The following is a 19,785-nucleotide window of genomic DNA, read 5'->3' on the forward strand; positions in this document are numbered from 1 at the left end:
GCTTTGCCCGGGAGTTGAACCCAGGGCATACGGTGTGATAGGCGGAGCACGCTACCATCACACCACGGTGGCCGACAACCTTATTAGGGAAAAATATTTTGATGTAACTTTTCCAAGGGCTTGAAACAAACTCACGACGACCCATAGTGTGCACAGTAATTTAATCGATCACCACAACGTATTCCATGGCTCCTCATCCATTCTTAATTCTTTAACCTTCCTGTGAATCGTTAGCTACAGAGATTTAACACAGACCAAAATTTAATTGAGTTGTAGTGGACAGTATGCTAAAAATGAAAGTCTTGTATTAAAATTTTTTTTAATAGGAGTTTACTACAAAAAACATAAGTTTACCAAACTATTTGTAAAAGTGATAATAATTTATGATCCCTATTTCACACATGAAAATAATCCACTTACTTTCGAGAGCCATCAATATTTAAAAAAATAGATTTCGGTCAATAAGTCGTGAAAAAATAACTCAAAATTATCATTTAATTTTCATTCTCTTATCTGTGTGTGATGATTTTTCATAAATCGGGATCATTACACAACAAGAAACTAAAAAAATTACTAATTGGCGCTTAACCGTTTAAACGGCTATGGCCGTCCCACAAGGCGCGCCAGTCGCTTCTCCGCTCTGCCAACTGGCGCCAATTGGTCACGCCAAGGGAGTTTAAATCGTTTTCCAACTGGCCCTTCCAGCGGAGTGGCGCCGCCCTCTTCCTCTGCTTCCGTATGCGGGTTCCGATAAAAATGTTTAATAATACGTAGTACGGAAAAAATTTACGACCTTAAAATTAATTTATGTGGTTGTTAGCATGTACCGTTTAATCGTGAGCAACGTATCTTCAATTGAGAAATTTTGGGAATTGATTTTTACTCCGCGACCCTCGAGAGAGAGCGCCTCGACCCACCAAAGGGTCGCGACGCACAGTTTGAAAACCCCTGCTCTATTGTGTTACCATGTTTGTTCTAGTGGAGCTGTGTGGTATAAAATTGGAAACTAAAACCACAAATTAAATGAAACACATGACAAATAACTTTGAACTGCCTTTAGTAAAGATAGAAAAGTCTAACCCCACGAAACCAAATCTCAAACCAAAAGGTGTCTGAAAAATATTCTATCTTCTATTGCAAAAATAAAATAAATTTTTTTTAATTATAGAAAAATTAAAAAAGCAATGGGGGTATTCTCTCAGTCTAGACCAATTATACAACACTCAGAGAACGCACTACTTACACAAGAAATAAATATTTGATATGATTCTTCTTCTTACCACCAAAAGCTAAGGGAAAAATATGTATTTTATACATACAAAATGTTTACAAAACTGTCGCGCACGGGAAATTGTTGTTTTTTCTAAATTAAAAATTCCATTTCAAAATATTTGTCATATTTATAAATTTTCTATTCAAGTTTGCGCGGATTCCTAGTGTATGGGTTCTAGACAGAGAGAATACCCTAAATAATTATCATAAAAATTATTGTTCTGGCCTTGTGCTCGAATCGAACCTGCCCCGAATTCCATCATTCGCTAACGTTAAAACTCTATCGCTAATAAATATAGTTTAAAAAAACTAAAATACACGCTCTTCAATAATATCGAACTAAAAAGTTAAAAATAATTTTCAAAATTAGTTTAAAACAATGATGAACGAAAAATACTAGTGTTATTGTGAAAAAAGCGTGGGCGCTTTGTGCCATATTTTTTCGAATATCGAGCGCCCGACTTTTTAGTTCGATATTATTTAAAAGCGTGTTTTTTAGTTTTTTTAAACTATATTTATTTGTTTGAAACTCTCCTTTGCGCGTCTAACCTAGAGAGTTATAAACAAACATACCAACATACAAGTGAAACTAATATAAGCCGTGTTTTTTTTTACACGTACATTCGTCTACATCTGCGCATAAAAAAATGCATATCCTCACTTAGATAATGCTTAGGAGACCCATCTAGCGCCAACTAGCTATAGAACATGTTGTAGCGAAAAGCGGAGACAGAAACCTCTGTTGTATGTCTGTGTATAACATATAGCTGAATCGGTTGCGGTAAATAGTGGGCACACACCATTTGTAGAGGGGATACATATAGCGTTTTCTTTTCCGGCAAAAGTGTTTCCGGCAAAAGTGCTTTTTGTACGCCGTGCAAGGTAGAGGTTTACGCCGATCACTTTATCGGCGGCGGCGGCATAGGCTCTATTATATACCGACGGCGGTGGCGTGGGCGGCGCGCCGGCGTACGCCGGTATTCTTACTTTAAAAAGCTTGATTTTTCTATTTAAAAAAATAGCATTTAGGAAAGGTTTTGTTTGTATGTATTTAATGAAATCAACGTGTTGGCCATTTCGGAAAGATCCGAGGTTTTTGCCTCAAGATCTCGCAGACCATTAAAAAATTTTCAGGAGTAGCTCCTTGCGGAGGGATTGCCCCTCCTTCACTTACTCCAGAGAGGCTTCGAACCTAACCAGGGGTTTTTCGAATTGGTAGTGCTGCGTCTGCTGAAAAGAAATAGAGATACACAATATATCCACACTTTTGTTTGCATATCTCGTGCAAAGCGTAGTTTCGCCTAGGGTTAACTCCTAATAATCATCGCCAACACTATTTCTTTAAATCATTTGTGGCTCCTTTGCGGTCACGCACAAAGGCGACTTACGGTTGCTATTAATGGTCTATTAATACTCATGACTCTCCTGGCACAGGGCGCCTCCAGTTTTTCGGATGTTTTTAAGAGCTACAATTCCCGATGTATGAACAATAGCAATCCCGACCATCAGTCGCTACCACGCCTCCTAACCCTCACATCATATGCCAGCTATAGGACTGCGACTTCGAACTCATACCTTCGTCGACGTCACCTTCCTAGAAGCTCTAGGTGTAGGATGCTTTTGTCGCGCTATGCTGTCGAGCTACACCAGAGAAACACCTTGAAACATTAGGGAGTGACTATTCGGCCAAGGACGCCGCCTTCGAAATCATAAGCATGGAAGTCATTGCGTAATCGGAGAAAATCGTAAAATACTCGGCGCATTTACATAATTAAAATTTTACAAGGACCCTGGATAAAATTTTTAAAATGTAGACCAAAGTTTGCAGACGTTTGTGTTCACATCATTTTTTTCAATAGTCTTCGTTAAATCAAAACGATATTTTAGAATGAAAGTCGACCGATTTTAAGTTAAAAGATGTTTACTGCTGTTTTCCGGCCTTATGATATAAGAGCTCATTATGGATGACCGCGTAGCTTCAGTTTTCAGACTAGTTCGACTGTCCACTACGTTAGGGTAATAGCACACACAGTCATTAGTTCGACTGTCTTGGGAAAGCTTTTGCTTCACCACTATGAGTGTTCTTGCGAAGGACAAAGCCTGACCTGGTAAATATATGTGCCTACGTATTCACATTTGGAAAAGGAGCCGTAACGTGTAGGTGATTTTTAAACTTGGTTGATAGGCTATAATCAATGTGATTCACTCCAAGGGACTAGTTTTGGATAGAGCCGCCAACTTTATGTCAAACCGGGAGACTTGGGTGTTGAAGGATGAGTGTGAAAATTAAAATTAACATTTCAGACGCTATTTTATAGTTTCGCAAATAAACAATAGATTTTTGAATGTAAGCCCAAATGATTTTTCAAAACCTTCTCATTCGTACATATATCCTCAACTTAAGTATGGGGTAAGAATCAGTTCAAAGGAGTGTTTATGCCCCTAGAACCTCCTAAAGGATTTTGCATCACTGATTTGGCTTATTCTTTCAGCCAATCGCAATATAAAATTTTTTTAAAAAATCGGCACCTGTTTTGCTTTTTTAACAACTTGAGGGCAATTTGAAAACAATTTGAAACGCCTTGGGTCATTTTATTTGAATTCATTGTTCATTATTAATTTAAAAAAAAAAAAAAATGCAAAGTGAGCATATAAATCTCTACTATATATTTGTGAAAGTATGTCTGTATGTTTGGACTTGCAGCCTAAACCGCAGAATGGAATCGAACGAAATTTTGCCATGACATACCCTGAGTGCGTCAATCTATGGTAGGCTATATAAAAAAAGTTTTCGGCAAGGGGGCGTGGCACCTCCCATATAACTGGAATTTTTCGTTGTCAATATATCTGAAAGTATTAAAGCTAGACGACTGAAATTAGGTGAGTGGTTATATGAAACCAATCCCTCCCCCTCCAGAAAAACTGGGTATAACGAAAAAGGGGACGTGGCACCTCCCATACAACTGGAATTTTTCGTTGTCAATATATCTGAAAGTATTAAAGATAGACGACTGAAATTAGGTGAGGAGGTATATAAGACTAATCCCTACCGCCTCGGGAAAAATTGGGGATAGCGAAAAAGGGGCGTGGCATCTCCCATACAAATGGGGGTTGGGATTAGTCTAATATATTAGTCTATATAGTACTGCTTTTATTTATATCCGAACGACGTCGGGTACTCTGCTAGTTTATTATATAACTTTTCTTTTAGTGTTTTGTTTTAATAACTTGGTGAAATCGGTGATGGTGTTACTGACATCGAAAAGCTTGTTTTTTTAAATAACTTTTGAACAGTTAGAAAAAGTTAAATTTCGCAATTAGTTTCTTATAACTGGCAGTGATGCGCATCCGTTGATACCACTTTCGACCATATCCGACATGAACAATAAATGGCCTAAACAGTCTTAAACAAGTAGAAAATATAGTAACGCGCCGGACGCCGCCGCCGCCGCCACCGCGCCGATATTTTTGACATTCGGCGGCGGCGTGCGAAAAATGACCCTAATCGGCGGCGGCGGCGGCATTTATAGGCGGCGTATATCTCTAGTGCAAGGGTTGTAAATATATTTTGTACTCTCAATTTTTGTTGTTATATCGGCCTACTGATTTGTAAGATCGCGGGTATGAATTGAGCTCAAGGCCTAACAATAATTATTTTATTATTATTATTGTTATGATAAATTTTTTCTTAATTGAAAAAATTATTAAATTAGAATAGAAGAAAGAAAAAATTTAGACAACTGCCAAAGCTCGTTGTATAGATCCATTTCGGGAACTGCTAAATTCCTTCATCGGCAACGTTTAGGCGCCGCTGCTATAACCATTCAGCCATCACAGCGGACAATTGGCAAGAACCAGAATAGAAGTAGGAATAATGAAGTCAAACAAAAAACCGCAGTGATAGCTGAATGGTTATAGCAGGGGCGCCAAAACGTTGCCGATGAAGGAATTTAGCAGTTCCCGAAATGGATCTATACAACGAGGTTTGGCAGTTGTCTAAATTTTTTCTTTCTTCTATTCTAATTTAATAATTTTTTCAATTAAAAAACAATTATCATAACAATAATAATGATAAAATAATTATTGTTAGGCCTTGAGCTCGATTCAAACCCGCGATCTATATTTTGTTCTATTCTAAAAAGCAGGTAACGCCTTTACGGGGTATTTCGTTCTTTTGTGAAAAGTGTTGCCTGCTCGCAACGCAAAAGCGTTACACTTTTACCCTGCATAAAATGGCGGTGTGGCAGTGCAACTCAGCTAAAACAGCTGATCGTGACAATTTATTTTCGTAACTTCACATATTTTTAGCGAAGAAAATTGAAATGAAGGAAATAATTGCTAATGAATTATTATTATCATTGACAGCGCGTTTGTGAAAATCAGCTATTACACGGGTTTCTTTGCATGCACTATAAATGTTGAAAATTTTCTGGGGTAGGAGTAACTCTCTTAAGGTTTTATCATTTACTTAGGCAGCAATTTATTTCAGAAAAGAAAACGCTAATAGACACATATTTCAGTTGAATCTGAGTATAATGCGTATTGAAATTTAGGAGTACTAATTTTATGCGCAGCAATTTCAGAAGAGTAGATAAAGTTTAACGCTTAGCAGTCCATATAAAGTTTAAGCGTAAACGTATATAAATAAGTAGATGCAAAAAAAAAAAAACACAGCTATAAGCGTGTTAAAAATATTTAAAACAGTAACAAGTGCTCAGAAATGTATGCAACGCATAGCATATGATTCCAAGGAATAACAGCCCAACTCTAATACTCTTACATAGGACTTAAGCGGTTATTACCTCACTAGGCACCTTGTCGTTGATGTGAGGACTTAGCCGAACTCCATAACGCCCGACTATGAGGCGGAGCGGTTTAGGACTGGCATCGACGCCTTTTCGCGTCATAGGAGGGCGGCGGGATGTCGGTGACCAAGAACTGCCAACCCCTTAATGCAGGGAGTTATGCGGACCGTGCCTATTGGACGATTTGCAGCCAGGGGATGTCAAAATAAATAAATGTAAGGCGCGATAACCTCCGATGACATCTAAGGCCGAGCTTCTCTTCCAATTTGCGTCGTGCTCCTCTTGATTTTCCCTACAAATTGGCCGGACGGGATCTACATGTTTTATGCCGACTCCGAACGGCATCTGCAAGGCAGATGAGTTTTCACTGAGAGCTTTTCATGGCAGAAATACACTCGGAGCGTTTGCCAAATACTCCCTAGGGGCGACCCGGCTTAGAAAATTTTTCTTCTAATTGAAAAACCTTATTTCTAAAATTTTGATGTTGCTTTGGGGTGCGAACCCAGGGCATACGGTGTGGTAGGCGGAGCACGCTACCATCACACCACGGTGGCCGCCAATTCGGCTGTATTTGAACGGAGCCTTCCCGATACCGAAACGCATTAAACGATGCGTCGGACTCGGGGAGCGAGAGTAGTGCTGATTCAATGAACTCCGTGTTTGGAAAGCATACACATGAAAACGGAGTAGTAGAGGGGAGAAGGGTACGTAGCAGAGGAAGTAAGAGAGCTCTGTCGCAGTACCGTGCAACACTAAGAATTGTCCAACGCCTAAGAGCAGTGGTCGCCCAACAGAAATGGAGATCGAGCGTTTGGAATGGGCTCATGAGGCGGTAGAAGGAGGTCGAAGGCAGTTCAAAAGTACTCCGCTGTGCAGCTGTAGGACAGATGGGCCCCAATAGACAGGTAGCAACTACCTCGAAAGCTGAAGGTTAGGGGAGGACTTCAAGAGTGGCGAAGTGCCACCTACGGATGTAGGAGATAAGCCAAAGGAAGATAACGCTAAGACTCCAGCTTTTCCCGAGAAGATGTGTGTTGTGGCAAAGCAGTCACTGACTGTGGCGCTGGTTCATCGTAGCAATCCTTTCGCACAGATGACTACTGAAAGGTGGAGATCTGTAGAAAAGGAGCTTATTAGCTTAATGCTCAAGGTGATGCGGGAACAATCAAGCTAACGCCTTCCAACCTTTGATGCGGGGGTGGGGTATAACGGTGTGCAGATTATAGCGTGCGACAACGTCGCGAGCTTGTGGTGGCTGAAGGAAATGGTTCCAAACCCCCAAAGGCAAGGCACGAACGCGCGGTTTTAGGTGGTGGATACAGCGCAAATCCCCACGGTACCAAAAGTTAAAGTATGTATACCATGCGTGATGAAGTCGGAGGATACAACCCCAGCGGGTTAGGGGGTCAGAATATTCCCGCGGTAGGTATGCCTGTCGTAAGAGGCGACTAAAATACCAGATTCAAGGGGCTGTGTAGCGCAACCCTTCAGGTTGCCAGCGTAATATATAGCTTCTCCAAACCCAATTGTCAACCTCACCTATCCGCGGCGAATCCTGTTTCACTAACAGACGAGGCTCTGGCGACCCCAAGCTCCTCATGGAACTTGGGGGTGGGGAGGGAGGGAATGGCCTGAAGGTTTAATGTGGCCACATAAATCGTTCCCGAAATGGTCGGGCTAGCACCTTAATGGTGCTATGGTACCGGAGCGTACCGGATCTGTATCCGGCAAAGGACCACTACATCGATAACACTCCCCAAAGCCTTCGGGAAGCAAACTTATCGCTACAACAACAACAACAACAAGTCGGAGGATACGCTACGACATTTGCAAAATCAGAATCCGAATATACCGACACAGGATTGGAAGGTATTTACTGTATCTCGGCTTACGGAGCAGGGTCCGTTTTACATCTTCCAAATAAACAAGCAAGCAGAGGATATATTGTACACGCAGCTTGGCAAAATGTTCTGGGGTGCAGTCAAAATTTATATGCGGCTCAGGAAAAGAAGTCCCGAGGATAACAATCCTAACACGATAGAAGTGGGCGAAGGCGAAAAGAGCCTCAAAAGCATAAGAGAAAAAGGGCAGGTGGTGGACGCCGACGTCACCGCGAAGGTATAAGAAGCGGACCAACAGCCAAATGGTGCTGCGGGTCGCACAGAGGAACATCCGGTAACAGCATGTACGACCCGGAAAAAGAAGTTCCGAGGATAACAATCGTAATTTGCAAGAAGTGGGAGAGGCTGAAGAGGGCCTCGAAAGCTCTAAACCAAAAGGGCAAGAGGAGGACGAAGACGGTACGATGAAGGTGCTGGAGGGGGGCAAACATCCCAATGGTTCTGAGAGTCTTACATATAAGCCTCCAAAAGTGGCGTCGAGCGAACTCCTCCTAACCCTTGATTGATCCAGGAGCCGTGGCACTCATTTGGCGTTTACTACGCGCAAACGGAAGGAAGGGTAGGAGCTGCAGGCATTGTAAGAAAACAGCTGCATTCATAAATGCTGCCTACTTACACGTTCCGCAGAAGAATAAGCAGGCATTTATCCTGACTCCTGCTACATGGCCCATACTGCGGAGGTTCCACCGATGAAGTACAAGAGGCTAGTACAGGACGAAGGACGCAAAGGGCGGTTGATCATAGGCGTGGATGCAAATGCGCACCACAATGCGCGGGGAGGAGTAGATACGAATGAGAGAGGCGAATCTCTATTTTGTTACATCCTGCAAACCATACATACATTGGTCCAACATCCAGCAATGTTCTGGATATTACATTGAGCTCCGAACGTCATATATCAAGGTATGATTAGATGGTTCTTGATAGACCATCCTTCTCCGACCATGCGTATATCAGCTTTAGCATCCCCTTGAAGAGGGTAGAGAAGGGAGGAACCTTTAGAAACCCTAGGTCAAGGAACTGGACTAAATTCCAGAATCAGGTAGAAATAAAACTGGGACAACCCAAAGAGGTTGCCAATGTGGAGGAACTGGAGGAGTGAATTCCCAACAAGACCGCTTATGACTGCGTATAACAAAGCTTGCCCTCTAAGAAGATTCAGAGGAAAAGCAAAGCCGCCATGGTGGAGCAGTGAGCTGAGTCTTCTAAGAAGACAGGTAATAGAAATGTTTAAGCTAGCAAAGACCGTGGAAATCATCGGGAGATGATTTAGAAGAGCCAGCAGACAGGACTCACTCTTCGATCATGGAGCGGGTAGTGCCGGGGCTGGTGACCGATACCAAGATCGAATGGGCGGTAAAGTCGTTTTCTAAATCGCCGGGCCACATCATTTCTGCTCAAAACCTTTGAGGGACTGATAGATGTGTATATAAAGTCCAACGATGAAAAGCTTTATGCATGTAAAAGAATGCTGGGGTGTATGTGGGGTTTATCGCGCTCTCCTTCTCATTGGGTTTTACAGCGATTGTAATCCCTATTCTATACTATGAAGCATGATACAAATATTACAAGGTAAAACCGGTAAGAGGCAGAAGACGTTTACAAAATTTTAAACTTCGCACTGCGCTCAAATTTTTTTTTTTTTTGTTTTGTTTTCATAGCAAAAATATAACAAAGTATTATATATTTGGTAATTGTATACGACAGCATGACACTCTTAATACACGTCCAAGAGGGGTACCGCGTTTTGGATCCAGGATTGCGAATCTGAAAGCGGAGGTAAACAGTTTTTGGTCTGTCAAGAGATAATTGCAAAAGAAATTGAAAATTTTCATGTGGTTGTTGTAATTTTGAACATAAGTGTTTTGCGTGGATATAGTTTTGGTCTTCAAACCGGTGTTGGACCCACCCAGGGTAATTTTTTATAAGCGCGGCCAAAGGCCGCCAATGCAGAAAAGTTTTCTGCCCAAAAATACTATGGATCCCACCCTCGGTTTCGGGGCACTCCGGGGTAATTTTTCAGTTTTTCGTTAATATCTATTGAATGATCTAAAATTTTTATTTTCCGCCTTCGGATTATTGTTGTCGAGGTCAATACGAGTGTTTTGACACCTCTCTCGGTATTTCTGGACGCGTATTACCAGTGTCATACTGCCGTATAGAATTACCATATATTTTTGCGTTCTAACATTAATATTATGATATTTTATCCAAAACCAAATTTTTTATTGGTGGAAATAACTTTTTTTTGGTGGGAAAGAAATCTCAACGGTCAACCGCATTCAAGAATTTTCAATTCAAGAATTGTATTGTGGTTTCCCGCAAAAAGAAGCATCAGGCCACTATCCTCTTCTGAGGAATTTTCTTCAACAAATTGTTTAGAAATTTATCTGGGTCTGCGCGACGAGAAGAAAACCCCGAATTACCTCCAAGGTGTACGTAATGCTTGAAACACAATGCCGAGCGACGACGATATATGCCGCGTCGGGCGATGACATTTTTCAAAGGTTAAAGTCTAGTTGAGGGGTCGACTGCTAATACACTACCGAAAATATCGAGAGAGGTGGCGAAAGATGCGTATTAATCTCGAGAACAATAATCCGAAGGCGGAATATAAAAATTTTATCTCTGTCCGGAAATATTTGCAGTTGAAGTTCGCGATTTTCATGTGGTTGTTGTAATGTTGGTGTACCCACAAACAAAATTGTGAACATCCGTGTTTTGCGCGGATATAGTTTTGGTCTCCAAACCGGTGTTGGACCCACCCAGGGTAATTTTTTATAATCGCGGCCGAAGCCCTCCAACGCAGAAAGATGTTATGCGCAAAAATACTATGGATACCACCTCCGGTTTCGGAGGGACCCGCGGGTCATTTCCGCCTTCGGATTATTAATACTGATGTCAAGACGCGTCGTTTGACATCTCTCTCGATATTTTTGGTAGCGTATTAGCAGTCGACCCCTCAACTAGACTATTACCTTTTTCTACTTAAAACACAATGCCGGGCGAAATTAACGCTCTTTATTCAGAGTGGCCAATATTTAGAAATAAAGATGAAAATAATTAAAACTTTTTTAATTCTTTGCTTTAGAATTTGACTGCTAAAACATACCCAAATTGTTAAGAGCTGTGTTAATCCGGAGGACGAAAATTTACACTATAATATTATATAATTTAAAAATACAGTTTACATGTATACGGCGCACGTACGTTTCCATAAGCTTGCATGCGTTTAAATTTTTCACCGCGCACGTACCCGGTTAGTTGAAAACATTGATTGAAAAAACTAAAATTTTGCAAATGTTTGTGTTATTAACTGTTAGTTTTTAATAATATTAATCAATAGTTGGCGGTTTATCAATAATGATACCGAAACACGTCTTTCGAGCGGGTAGTGCCGGGGCTGGTGACCGATACCAAGATCGAATGGGCGGTAAAGTCGTTTTCTAAATCGCCGGGCCACATCATTTCTGCTCAAAACCTTTGAGGGACTGATAGATGTGTATATAAAGTCCAACGATGAAAAGCTTTATGCATGTAAAAGAATGCTGGGGTGTATGTGGGGTTTATCGCGCTCTCCTTCTCATTGGGTTTTACAGCGATTGTAATCCCTATTCTATACTATGAAGCATGATACAAATATTACAAGGTAAAACCGGTAAGAGGCAGAAGACGTTTACAAAATTTTAAACTTCGCACTGCGCTCAAATTTTTTTTTTTTTTGTTTTGTTTTCATAGCAAAAATATAACAAAGTATTATATATTTGGTAATTGTATACGACAGCATGACACTCTTAATACACGTCCAAGAGGGGTACCGCGTTTTGGATCCAGGATTGCGAATCTGAAAGCGGAGGTAAACAGTTTTTGGTCTGTCAAGAGATAATTGCAAAAGAAATTGAAAATTTTCATGTGGTTGTTGTAATTTTGAACATAAGTGTTTTGCGTGGATATAGTTTTGGTCTTCAAACCGGTGTTGGACCCACCCAGGGTAATTTTTTATAAGCGCGGCCAAAGGCCGCCAATGCAGAAAAGTTTTCTGCCCAAAAATACTATGGATCCCACCCTCGGTTTCGGGGCACTCCGGGGTAATTTTTCAGTTTTTCGTTAATATCTATTGAATGATCTAAAATTTTTATTTTCCGCCTTCGGATTATTGTTGTCGAGGTCAATACGAGTGTTTTGACACCTTTCTCGGTATTTCTGGACGCGTATTACCAGTGTCATACTGCCGTATAGAATTACCATATATTTTTGCGTTCTAACATTAATATTATGATATTTTATCCAAAACCAAATTTTTTATTGGTGGAAATAACTTTTTTTTGGTGGGAAAGAAATCTCAACGGTCAACCGCATTCAAGAATTTTCAATTCAAGAATTGTATTGTGGTTTCCCGCAAAAAGAAGCATCAGGCCACTATCCTCTTCTGAGGAATTTTCTTCAACAAATTGTTTAGAAATTTATCTGGGTCTGCGCGACGAGAAGAAAACCCCGAATTACCTCCAAGGTGTACGTAATGTTTGAAACACAATGCCGAGCGACGACGATATATGCCGCGTCGGGCGATGACATTTTTCAAAGGTTAAAGTCTAGTTGAGGGGTCGACTGCTAATACACTACCGAAAATATCGAGAGAGGTGGCGAAAGATGCGTATTAATCTCGAGAACAATAATCCGAAGGCGGAATATAAAAATTTTATCTCTGTCCGGAAATATTTGCAGTTGAAGTTCGCGATTTTCATGTGGTTGTTGTAATGTTGGTGTACCCACAAACAAAATTGTGAACATCCGTGTTTTGCGCGGATATAGTTTTGGTCTCCAAACCGGTGTTGGACCCACCCAGGGTAATTTTTTATAATCGCGGCCGAAGCCCTCCAACGCAGAAAGATGTTCTGCGCAAAAATACTATGGATACCACCTCCGGTTTCGGAGGGACCCGCGGGTCATTTCCGCCTTCGGATTATTAATACTGATGTCAAGACGCGTCGTTTGACATCTCTCTCGATATTTTTGGTAGCGTATTAGCAGTCGACCCCTCAACTAGACTATTACCTTTTTCTACTTAAAACACAATGCCGGGCGAAATTGACGCTCTTTATTCAGAGTGGCCAATATTTAGAAATAAAGATGAAAATAATTAAAACTTTTTTAATTCTTTGCTTTAGAATTTGACTGCTAAAACATACCCAAATTGTTAAGAGCTGTGTTAATCCGGAGGACGAAAATTTACACTATAATATTATATAATTTAAAAATACAGTTTACATGTATACGGCGCACGTACGTTTCCATAAGCTTGCATGCGTTTAAATTTTTCACCGCGCACGTACCCGGTTAGTTGAAAACATTGATTGAAAAAACTAAAATTTTGCAAATGTTTATGTTATTACCTGTTAGTTTTTAATAATATTAATCAATAGTTGGCGGTTTATCAATAATGATACCGAAACACGTCTTTCGATATCCCCCCCCCCCCCCCCCCCCCAATTTTTTTGAAAGTTTTTTGACCCGGCGGTGCGTAAATTTCGCTCTTCGCTTTCATTGTGTTCACCTTCATGTAATTAGGGGGATTCTATTTTTGACGAGGCGATGTTCGTCGCGTTTATTTCGCGGTGTTTCAAGCATAAGAGATACATATCTACTAATAATAACAATTTGGTGTGATATATGTATATCCGAAGATATTAAGGTCTAGCTTTCCATCAAATTCAAAGGCTACGTATCGTGTGGTGCCCCCATAAATTCAGAGAGCAAAAATTCAGAAGCACATTTTTTCACAAAACATTAGTCAGAACCCTTTCTTCAGAAATACAAAATTCAGAGGTCAAAACTCAGAAGTCAAATCTCAGAAGTCTAATTTCAGAAGTAAAATTTCAGAAGTCAAATTGCAGAAGTCAAATTTCACAAGTGAAAATTCAGAAGTCAAATTTGAGAAGTCAAATTTCAGAAGGCAAAATTCAGAAGTCAAAATTCAGAAAGTAATCAGACGACGGAAAAAATATTAAATTTTTCTCAAAATTCGTGTCAATTGACATTCACAGCACTGCGACATCTGTTGCAGAATGGATGTGAAAATTGGACTTGTTTCATGGCAATGACGCCATAGTGTCATATTTAGTGACACTTTTTTCCCGTGCTCTGGGATGTATTAACAATTTTAGTTGTTTCAATTAAGAAAACATTTTTCATAACAATAATAATGATAAAATAATTATGGTTAGGCCTTGAGCCCGATTCAAACCCGCGATCGTTTGAATTTACAGTATTAAAAAAACGAAGTCCTTATATTTTTTCTTGCGTTTCCGGTATGACTCGCCTCCAGCTGAAAATTGCTACAGTTTTGTTTCTATTATTGCCTGTTCGTTTTTTATTTTATTTATGCAATTAAATATGTTAGCATGTGTCCCAAACGCACTTTGAATGACGTTGTGCCACCTTTCGATAGAATTATTTGAACGGACTTCACCCAATTTGGTGATATTATACATATTCCATAATTCGATTGAATATAACGCCTACCTTCGACGTTGCTTTGTTCCAGGCTGAACAAAATTTAGAAGTAAAATTTCAGAAGTCAAAATTCAGAAATTAATCAGACTGCAAAAAAAATATTAAATTTTGCGCAAAATTTTATGTTTTTTTGCTGTCTGATTACTTTCTGAATTTTTACTTCTGAAATGTTACTTCTGAAATTTGATTTCTGAATTTTGACTTCTGAAATCTTACTTCCGAATTTTGACTTCTGAAATTTTACTTCTGAATTTTTGTTTCTGAGTTTTGACTTCTGAATGTTGGCTTTCTGAAAAAAGGGTTCTGACTAATGTTTTCTGAAAAAATGTGTTTCTGAATTTTTGTTTTCTGAATTTATGGGGGGAACCGTATCGTGTATTTCTTTTTCTACGAACTGGCTCACCTAAGCACATGTTTTATGCCGACCCAAAACTTTATCTGCTAAGGCGGACGAAACTTTAGTGCCAAGGTAATGCCGAGGGACAATCGATACCATTTATAAAAATTTTCTTAAATATTTTTGATGGATAGGCCTAGTGTCTACACCACGGCGCAGATTTTGGCCGTTAAGCCGGTAAATTCAGCCTCCACGAACTATCATACTCCAACTGGACGATGATGGTTATGTAAGCTACAGCGTTTTTGCTGGTGTGGGCAAGTTATGGGAAGATCTCCACTGGGTTCGGAGAAGCAGGTGGGGGAAGACGTTGATCTCTCTTGATGCCCTCTGTTGGCGTCGGTTATCGCGAACAGGGTTAGCTGGAGTGACTTGTTACGCAACGATCAGCATCTCCTAAACGGTTAAGCATATGTACATAAGACCAACCGTTTTCTCAACCTTTTCTCATACTAATTACTTATATTTTACATTTAAATACGAGAAGAGAATAATTTCAAAGGAGTATATTCCTAAATTTCTAAATTCGTTAACTACCGAAAATCCAATATAGTATCTCAGACAATAGCAACAAGCCGTTGAATAAGCTTTGTAGGTCACTACATGTTTCCCTCAACGTTTCGAAATCTTAGTGAACCTTAGCTCATATGTATAGAACAACCAAATTCACTCATAATAAACACTTAACAGACAGGTCTTAACTCAAACTTGTCCCTGTGTAAAATGTATTAAATTAAGTAAAATTTTTAAACTATGCGCGAAAAAGGTGGTCTAATGGAACTCAACGAGCTACGTAGGCGTTTAATATCGGCCAGAGGTCAAAGTATGGTACATCAAGAAATTACGAACGAAGACATTTTAATGGCCGCAAAAAAGTTGAGCATTTTTGGTAACGGGTAAGAATGAATAATATTTATAAATTAACCTCACATCTAAAAAGTTATTTTGAAAGGTTTTTGGTGCATAAAGTAGGTAAAGGAAAGTACATGGTACAGTCAATACCAGGCGAACTTAGCATGGAGGAATCTAGGATATTAACGGCGGCTTCTAATACGGAAATGGGCTATATAACATTACTAATGCTAACTGAGCTACTCGGGTGAGCCAAACTTGGTTTTAACTAAAGAGCACAATCTTGAGATGAGTTTATAGCAGACATCGGCAAATAATGGCACAATTGTGCAGACTCAATTCAGACGTATTCTTATTCTCTTTAGTTTAGTTGTCGCTGAGCATTTGGCGCATTAACATCGATAGTGTTTGTTGCTCGCTATGTTGACGAATGTTATTAGCAAGCAACAAGCAAAGATCGTTTGTTAGTTTTTTCAATGAGCACAAACGAAATATATTTAATGTTGGCCAACCCTTTTGCGCAAATACAATGTATTGAATTGTATAAACCTTTTTTTGCATTGTGCGCATTAAAAATATAATAACAAACGATCTTGTATAGCTGCTTGCTAATAAGCGAATGAACTACGCAGACGATGCATCAGGTGCAGTGTTGCCAGGTTAGCCTTTTCGAGGATAGATTTAGCCTTTTTTTTGCCTTTAGCCTCGAAATTTTGTGTTTAGCTTCGTGACTTTTTTCTAGCCTTTTTTACTCCGAATGTATTTTTAAAAATTTCTAAAATAAAATAATTTCAATAGTTCCTGTGAACACCTAATACCTAATAATATGAGTTCTCTACAAAAGATTAATTCTTTTTCTGCTGAAAATTCGTTGAAAATTTCAAAGCCAGATGTATTTTCTTACTTTGAAAAAGAGAAGTATAGTTATTCTTCAAGTCAAATAGCATTAATAGAACTGCAGTTGCCAAAGCTTATAACTATACAATGGGAAAATGTACACTCCGCCATGGAATTTTGGTCGGAAGTCCGAGAACATAAAAATGCATTAAACGAACCTCCTTTTTTAGAACTTGTCGAATTCATATTTAGTTTTTTAGTATTACCACTCAGTAACGCGGAGGTTGAAAGAGTTTTTAGTGGCATGAAAATTCTGAAAACTAAATTAAGGAACAAACTAAAAATTAAAATGCTTAATGCGCTGCTTAATATTAGATGCTCGTTAAAACGCTTATCTAAATGTTGTAATGACTTTGAAATTACCTATGATCTCATATCTATGGTAAATAGCGAAACTTTATACCCAGACGTAAGCTCTTCTGATTCTTCAGATGGCGAATATTTTATATAAATAATTAGTTTGTAATATTTTTTTTATGTACATATATACACATATGCAATCATTTAAAGTAATTCCATGTGCTAGTCAAAGAAAATGTGCCTGATATGTTTTTAAACAGGAAGTTATGCTTAAGTTATGTTTATAAGTTTTTATTTACAAATGTGTAAACTAAAATATAAAAAAAAATTTATGAATTAACCAAAAAATTTCTGGCCTTTTTTAGCTTTTTTTTCTAAATTTAGCCTTTTCTAACCTTTTTTTTGCCAATCTAGCTTCTTTTTTTTGCATAACCTGGCAACACTGATCAGGTGATGTGCGCGATTATTGCGCTCTCACTAAAGCGCCAAATACACGACACGAACATTTCCGCGAACATTCCGCAATCTTGTTCGCAGCTTTGGCCATACACCATACGAACTTTTGGCCGAACATTAGAAATTTTTTATTGTCCATTTTACTTTTGCGCGCACGTCTGTTCCGTTCAGAAATTATTACGATTATGAGCTATTTCGCCATACACGCACGAACAGTTCGTTAAAATATTTTGATTTTTGGCGAACATTTGCGCGAACTGGCAAACACCACCATACACGACAGAAAAGCTCGCAGAAACATGACATAACGGTAATGTTCACGGAAATGTTCGTGTCGTGTATTTGGAGCTTTACACATCTGCATTTCTAATTTACCTATACCTGGTTTATAGCATGCGTTTGCATGGGGAGCGGAAAATTAGCGTTGGAGTATCGCAAAAAACGTTAAAGCACGTTAACTTAAGTTTGGAGCGGATAATGTGTTTACTTTTTCTTTGCTTTCTTTTTCATCATTATTAACTTTAATCGTCTAGACTAGCGATGGGCAAAACGGCTCGTATGAGCCTTTTGCTCATACGGGCACGCTTTGCACATTTAAGTGCTAGGTGAGGGACGATCAAGTGCAGGTACGTGGGGCGAAGAACACAGGAAGAGAATAATATACAAACACACATAAGATTGATAAAGAGAGAGAATGTGGAAAATAGAGCTGCCACCGCTCTTAATATGTTCAAATTATTAAGCGTTTTAGGATAAACACTAGCCTTTACCGGCGGTTTCGCTCGCATTAAAGGCCACAAATATGTAATGTTGCTTTTGTGATTCACAACTCGGACTGAATTTTCAGTTGTAATTTTAAAAGTTCCTTTATTATTCAAATCATAAACAAAGCAAGTTTTAAAATTAGAAAAATGGTCGCCGTAAATTAAACATACATGCAACAGATGCTCCAACAATTTTTGCAGTGTGGACTTAACGGTATATGTATGTGAGCTGAAGAAATTTGAAAATTCCTCCATAATTCAAAATTTATAAATGAAAGCAGTTATGTTTATAATAAAACTGGTAAAATGAGTCGTTGTTTATGCGATTGGTACCTTTTTTTATTTGTAAACTGATACATTTTTTTCTAGGCTCACGGCAACACTGCCAACAAGTCTGAAAAGGGTTTCGTTTTCCCACGATTGTATACGAAACGTGCATTAGTACGTTTTTCTACTACTACTTCCTCTAATGCTAGTACTTTAAAAATACTTTTTTAAATACTTTTATATTGCAAAATGAATCAGCCTGCATATAACTAAATGTATGTGAAGGCGAAATGAATGTCATTAATGCGCTGCTTAACCCTAGAATATCATACTTATTTTTAATACGTAAACATCATACTTCGTCGAATCGACTACAGTAATATTTAAAAGGGTACAAAGGATGTCTCCTGTTTAAAAAAGATGTTTAAATTTGTATTAATAAATTCTTTTTAATGTATTTTAATGAAATAAGACAAAAACAGTTTAGCTTTTTAATATTATCTATACAAAAAATCAGCAAAAAAAAACATATAATTTAAGGAGAAAAACCAAAAGCAAAAATATGCGTCGTCGTTTCGACGAAGTATGATATTCTAGGGTTAACATAAAGTCAACTTCAGTCTATGGTTATTCCGTTTTTCGTATTTCTTGCCAAAAAATTTATGTTTTTGTTTTCGTACTATTGCAACACAGTTTGGGAATTGGTTTTCGAGGTTGAGAGAGAATATTTTCATTTCAGTTTTTTAGTGTTTCCGCAACCTTCTTGCGATGAATAACGTTTGGGACGAGGCGTACGATATTTCCAATGTTTTTTTTTACTCCCCTAACACCCCAAAACATACAAACGTCACACCTAGCACTCACGTGCACTGAAACTGATTTAGGAGCCGAAAATAGGCCCATCCCTGGTCTAGACCCTAGGGTATTTATTTATTTTACCAGCTGCATTGCGTAGTGTGCCATTCTTCACTCATTTGCTATACCAATCGGGAGCAGCATAGTAGATTTGGTTGTTGTTGTTGTTGTAGCGATAAGGTTGCTCCCCGAAGGTTTTGGGGAGTGTTATCGATGTGATGGTCCTTTGCCGGATACATATCCGGTACGCTCCGGTAACACAGCACCATTAAGGTGCTAGCCCGACCATCTCGGGAACGATTTATATGACCACATTAAATCTTCAGGCAATCCCTCCCTCCCCATCCCTAATTTCCATGAGGAGCTTGGGGTCGCCAGAGCCTCTTCTGTTAGTGAAACAGGATTCGCCGCGCATAGGTGAGGTTGACAATTGGGTTTGGAGAAGCTGTATATTGCGCTGGCAACCTGAAGGGTTGCGCTACACAGCCCTTTGAATCTGGTATTTT

General features: G+C 39.1%; 1 protein-coding gene across 3 annotated transcripts in view; it reads left to right on the top strand.

Moving 5' to 3' along the window:
• Window positions 1–19,785, top strand: part of lsn (vacuolar-sorting protein SNF8) — a 37,474-nt gene that overhangs the window by 6,886 nt on the left and 10,803 nt on the right. For 2 of the 3 annotated variants that reach the window (XM_067763548.1, XM_067763547.1), the window contains exons 2-3: window positions 15,655–15,784; window positions 15,841–15,987. In XM_067763548.1, coding sequence (XP_067619649.1) covers window positions 15,655–15,784; window positions 15,841–15,987 — 277 coding nt within the window. The remainder of the gene's footprint in view (window positions 1–15,654; window positions 15,785–15,840; window positions 15,988–19,785) is intronic. The other variant, XM_067763549.1, reaches the window with a different exon arrangement.

Source organism: Eurosta solidaginis, chromosome 1 (assembly GCF_040869045.1).
Source record: "Eurosta solidaginis isolate ZX-2024a chromosome 1, ASM4086904v1, whole genome shotgun sequence".
Lineage (NCBI taxonomy): Eukaryota > Metazoa > Arthropoda > Insecta > Diptera > Tephritidae > Eurosta > Eurosta solidaginis.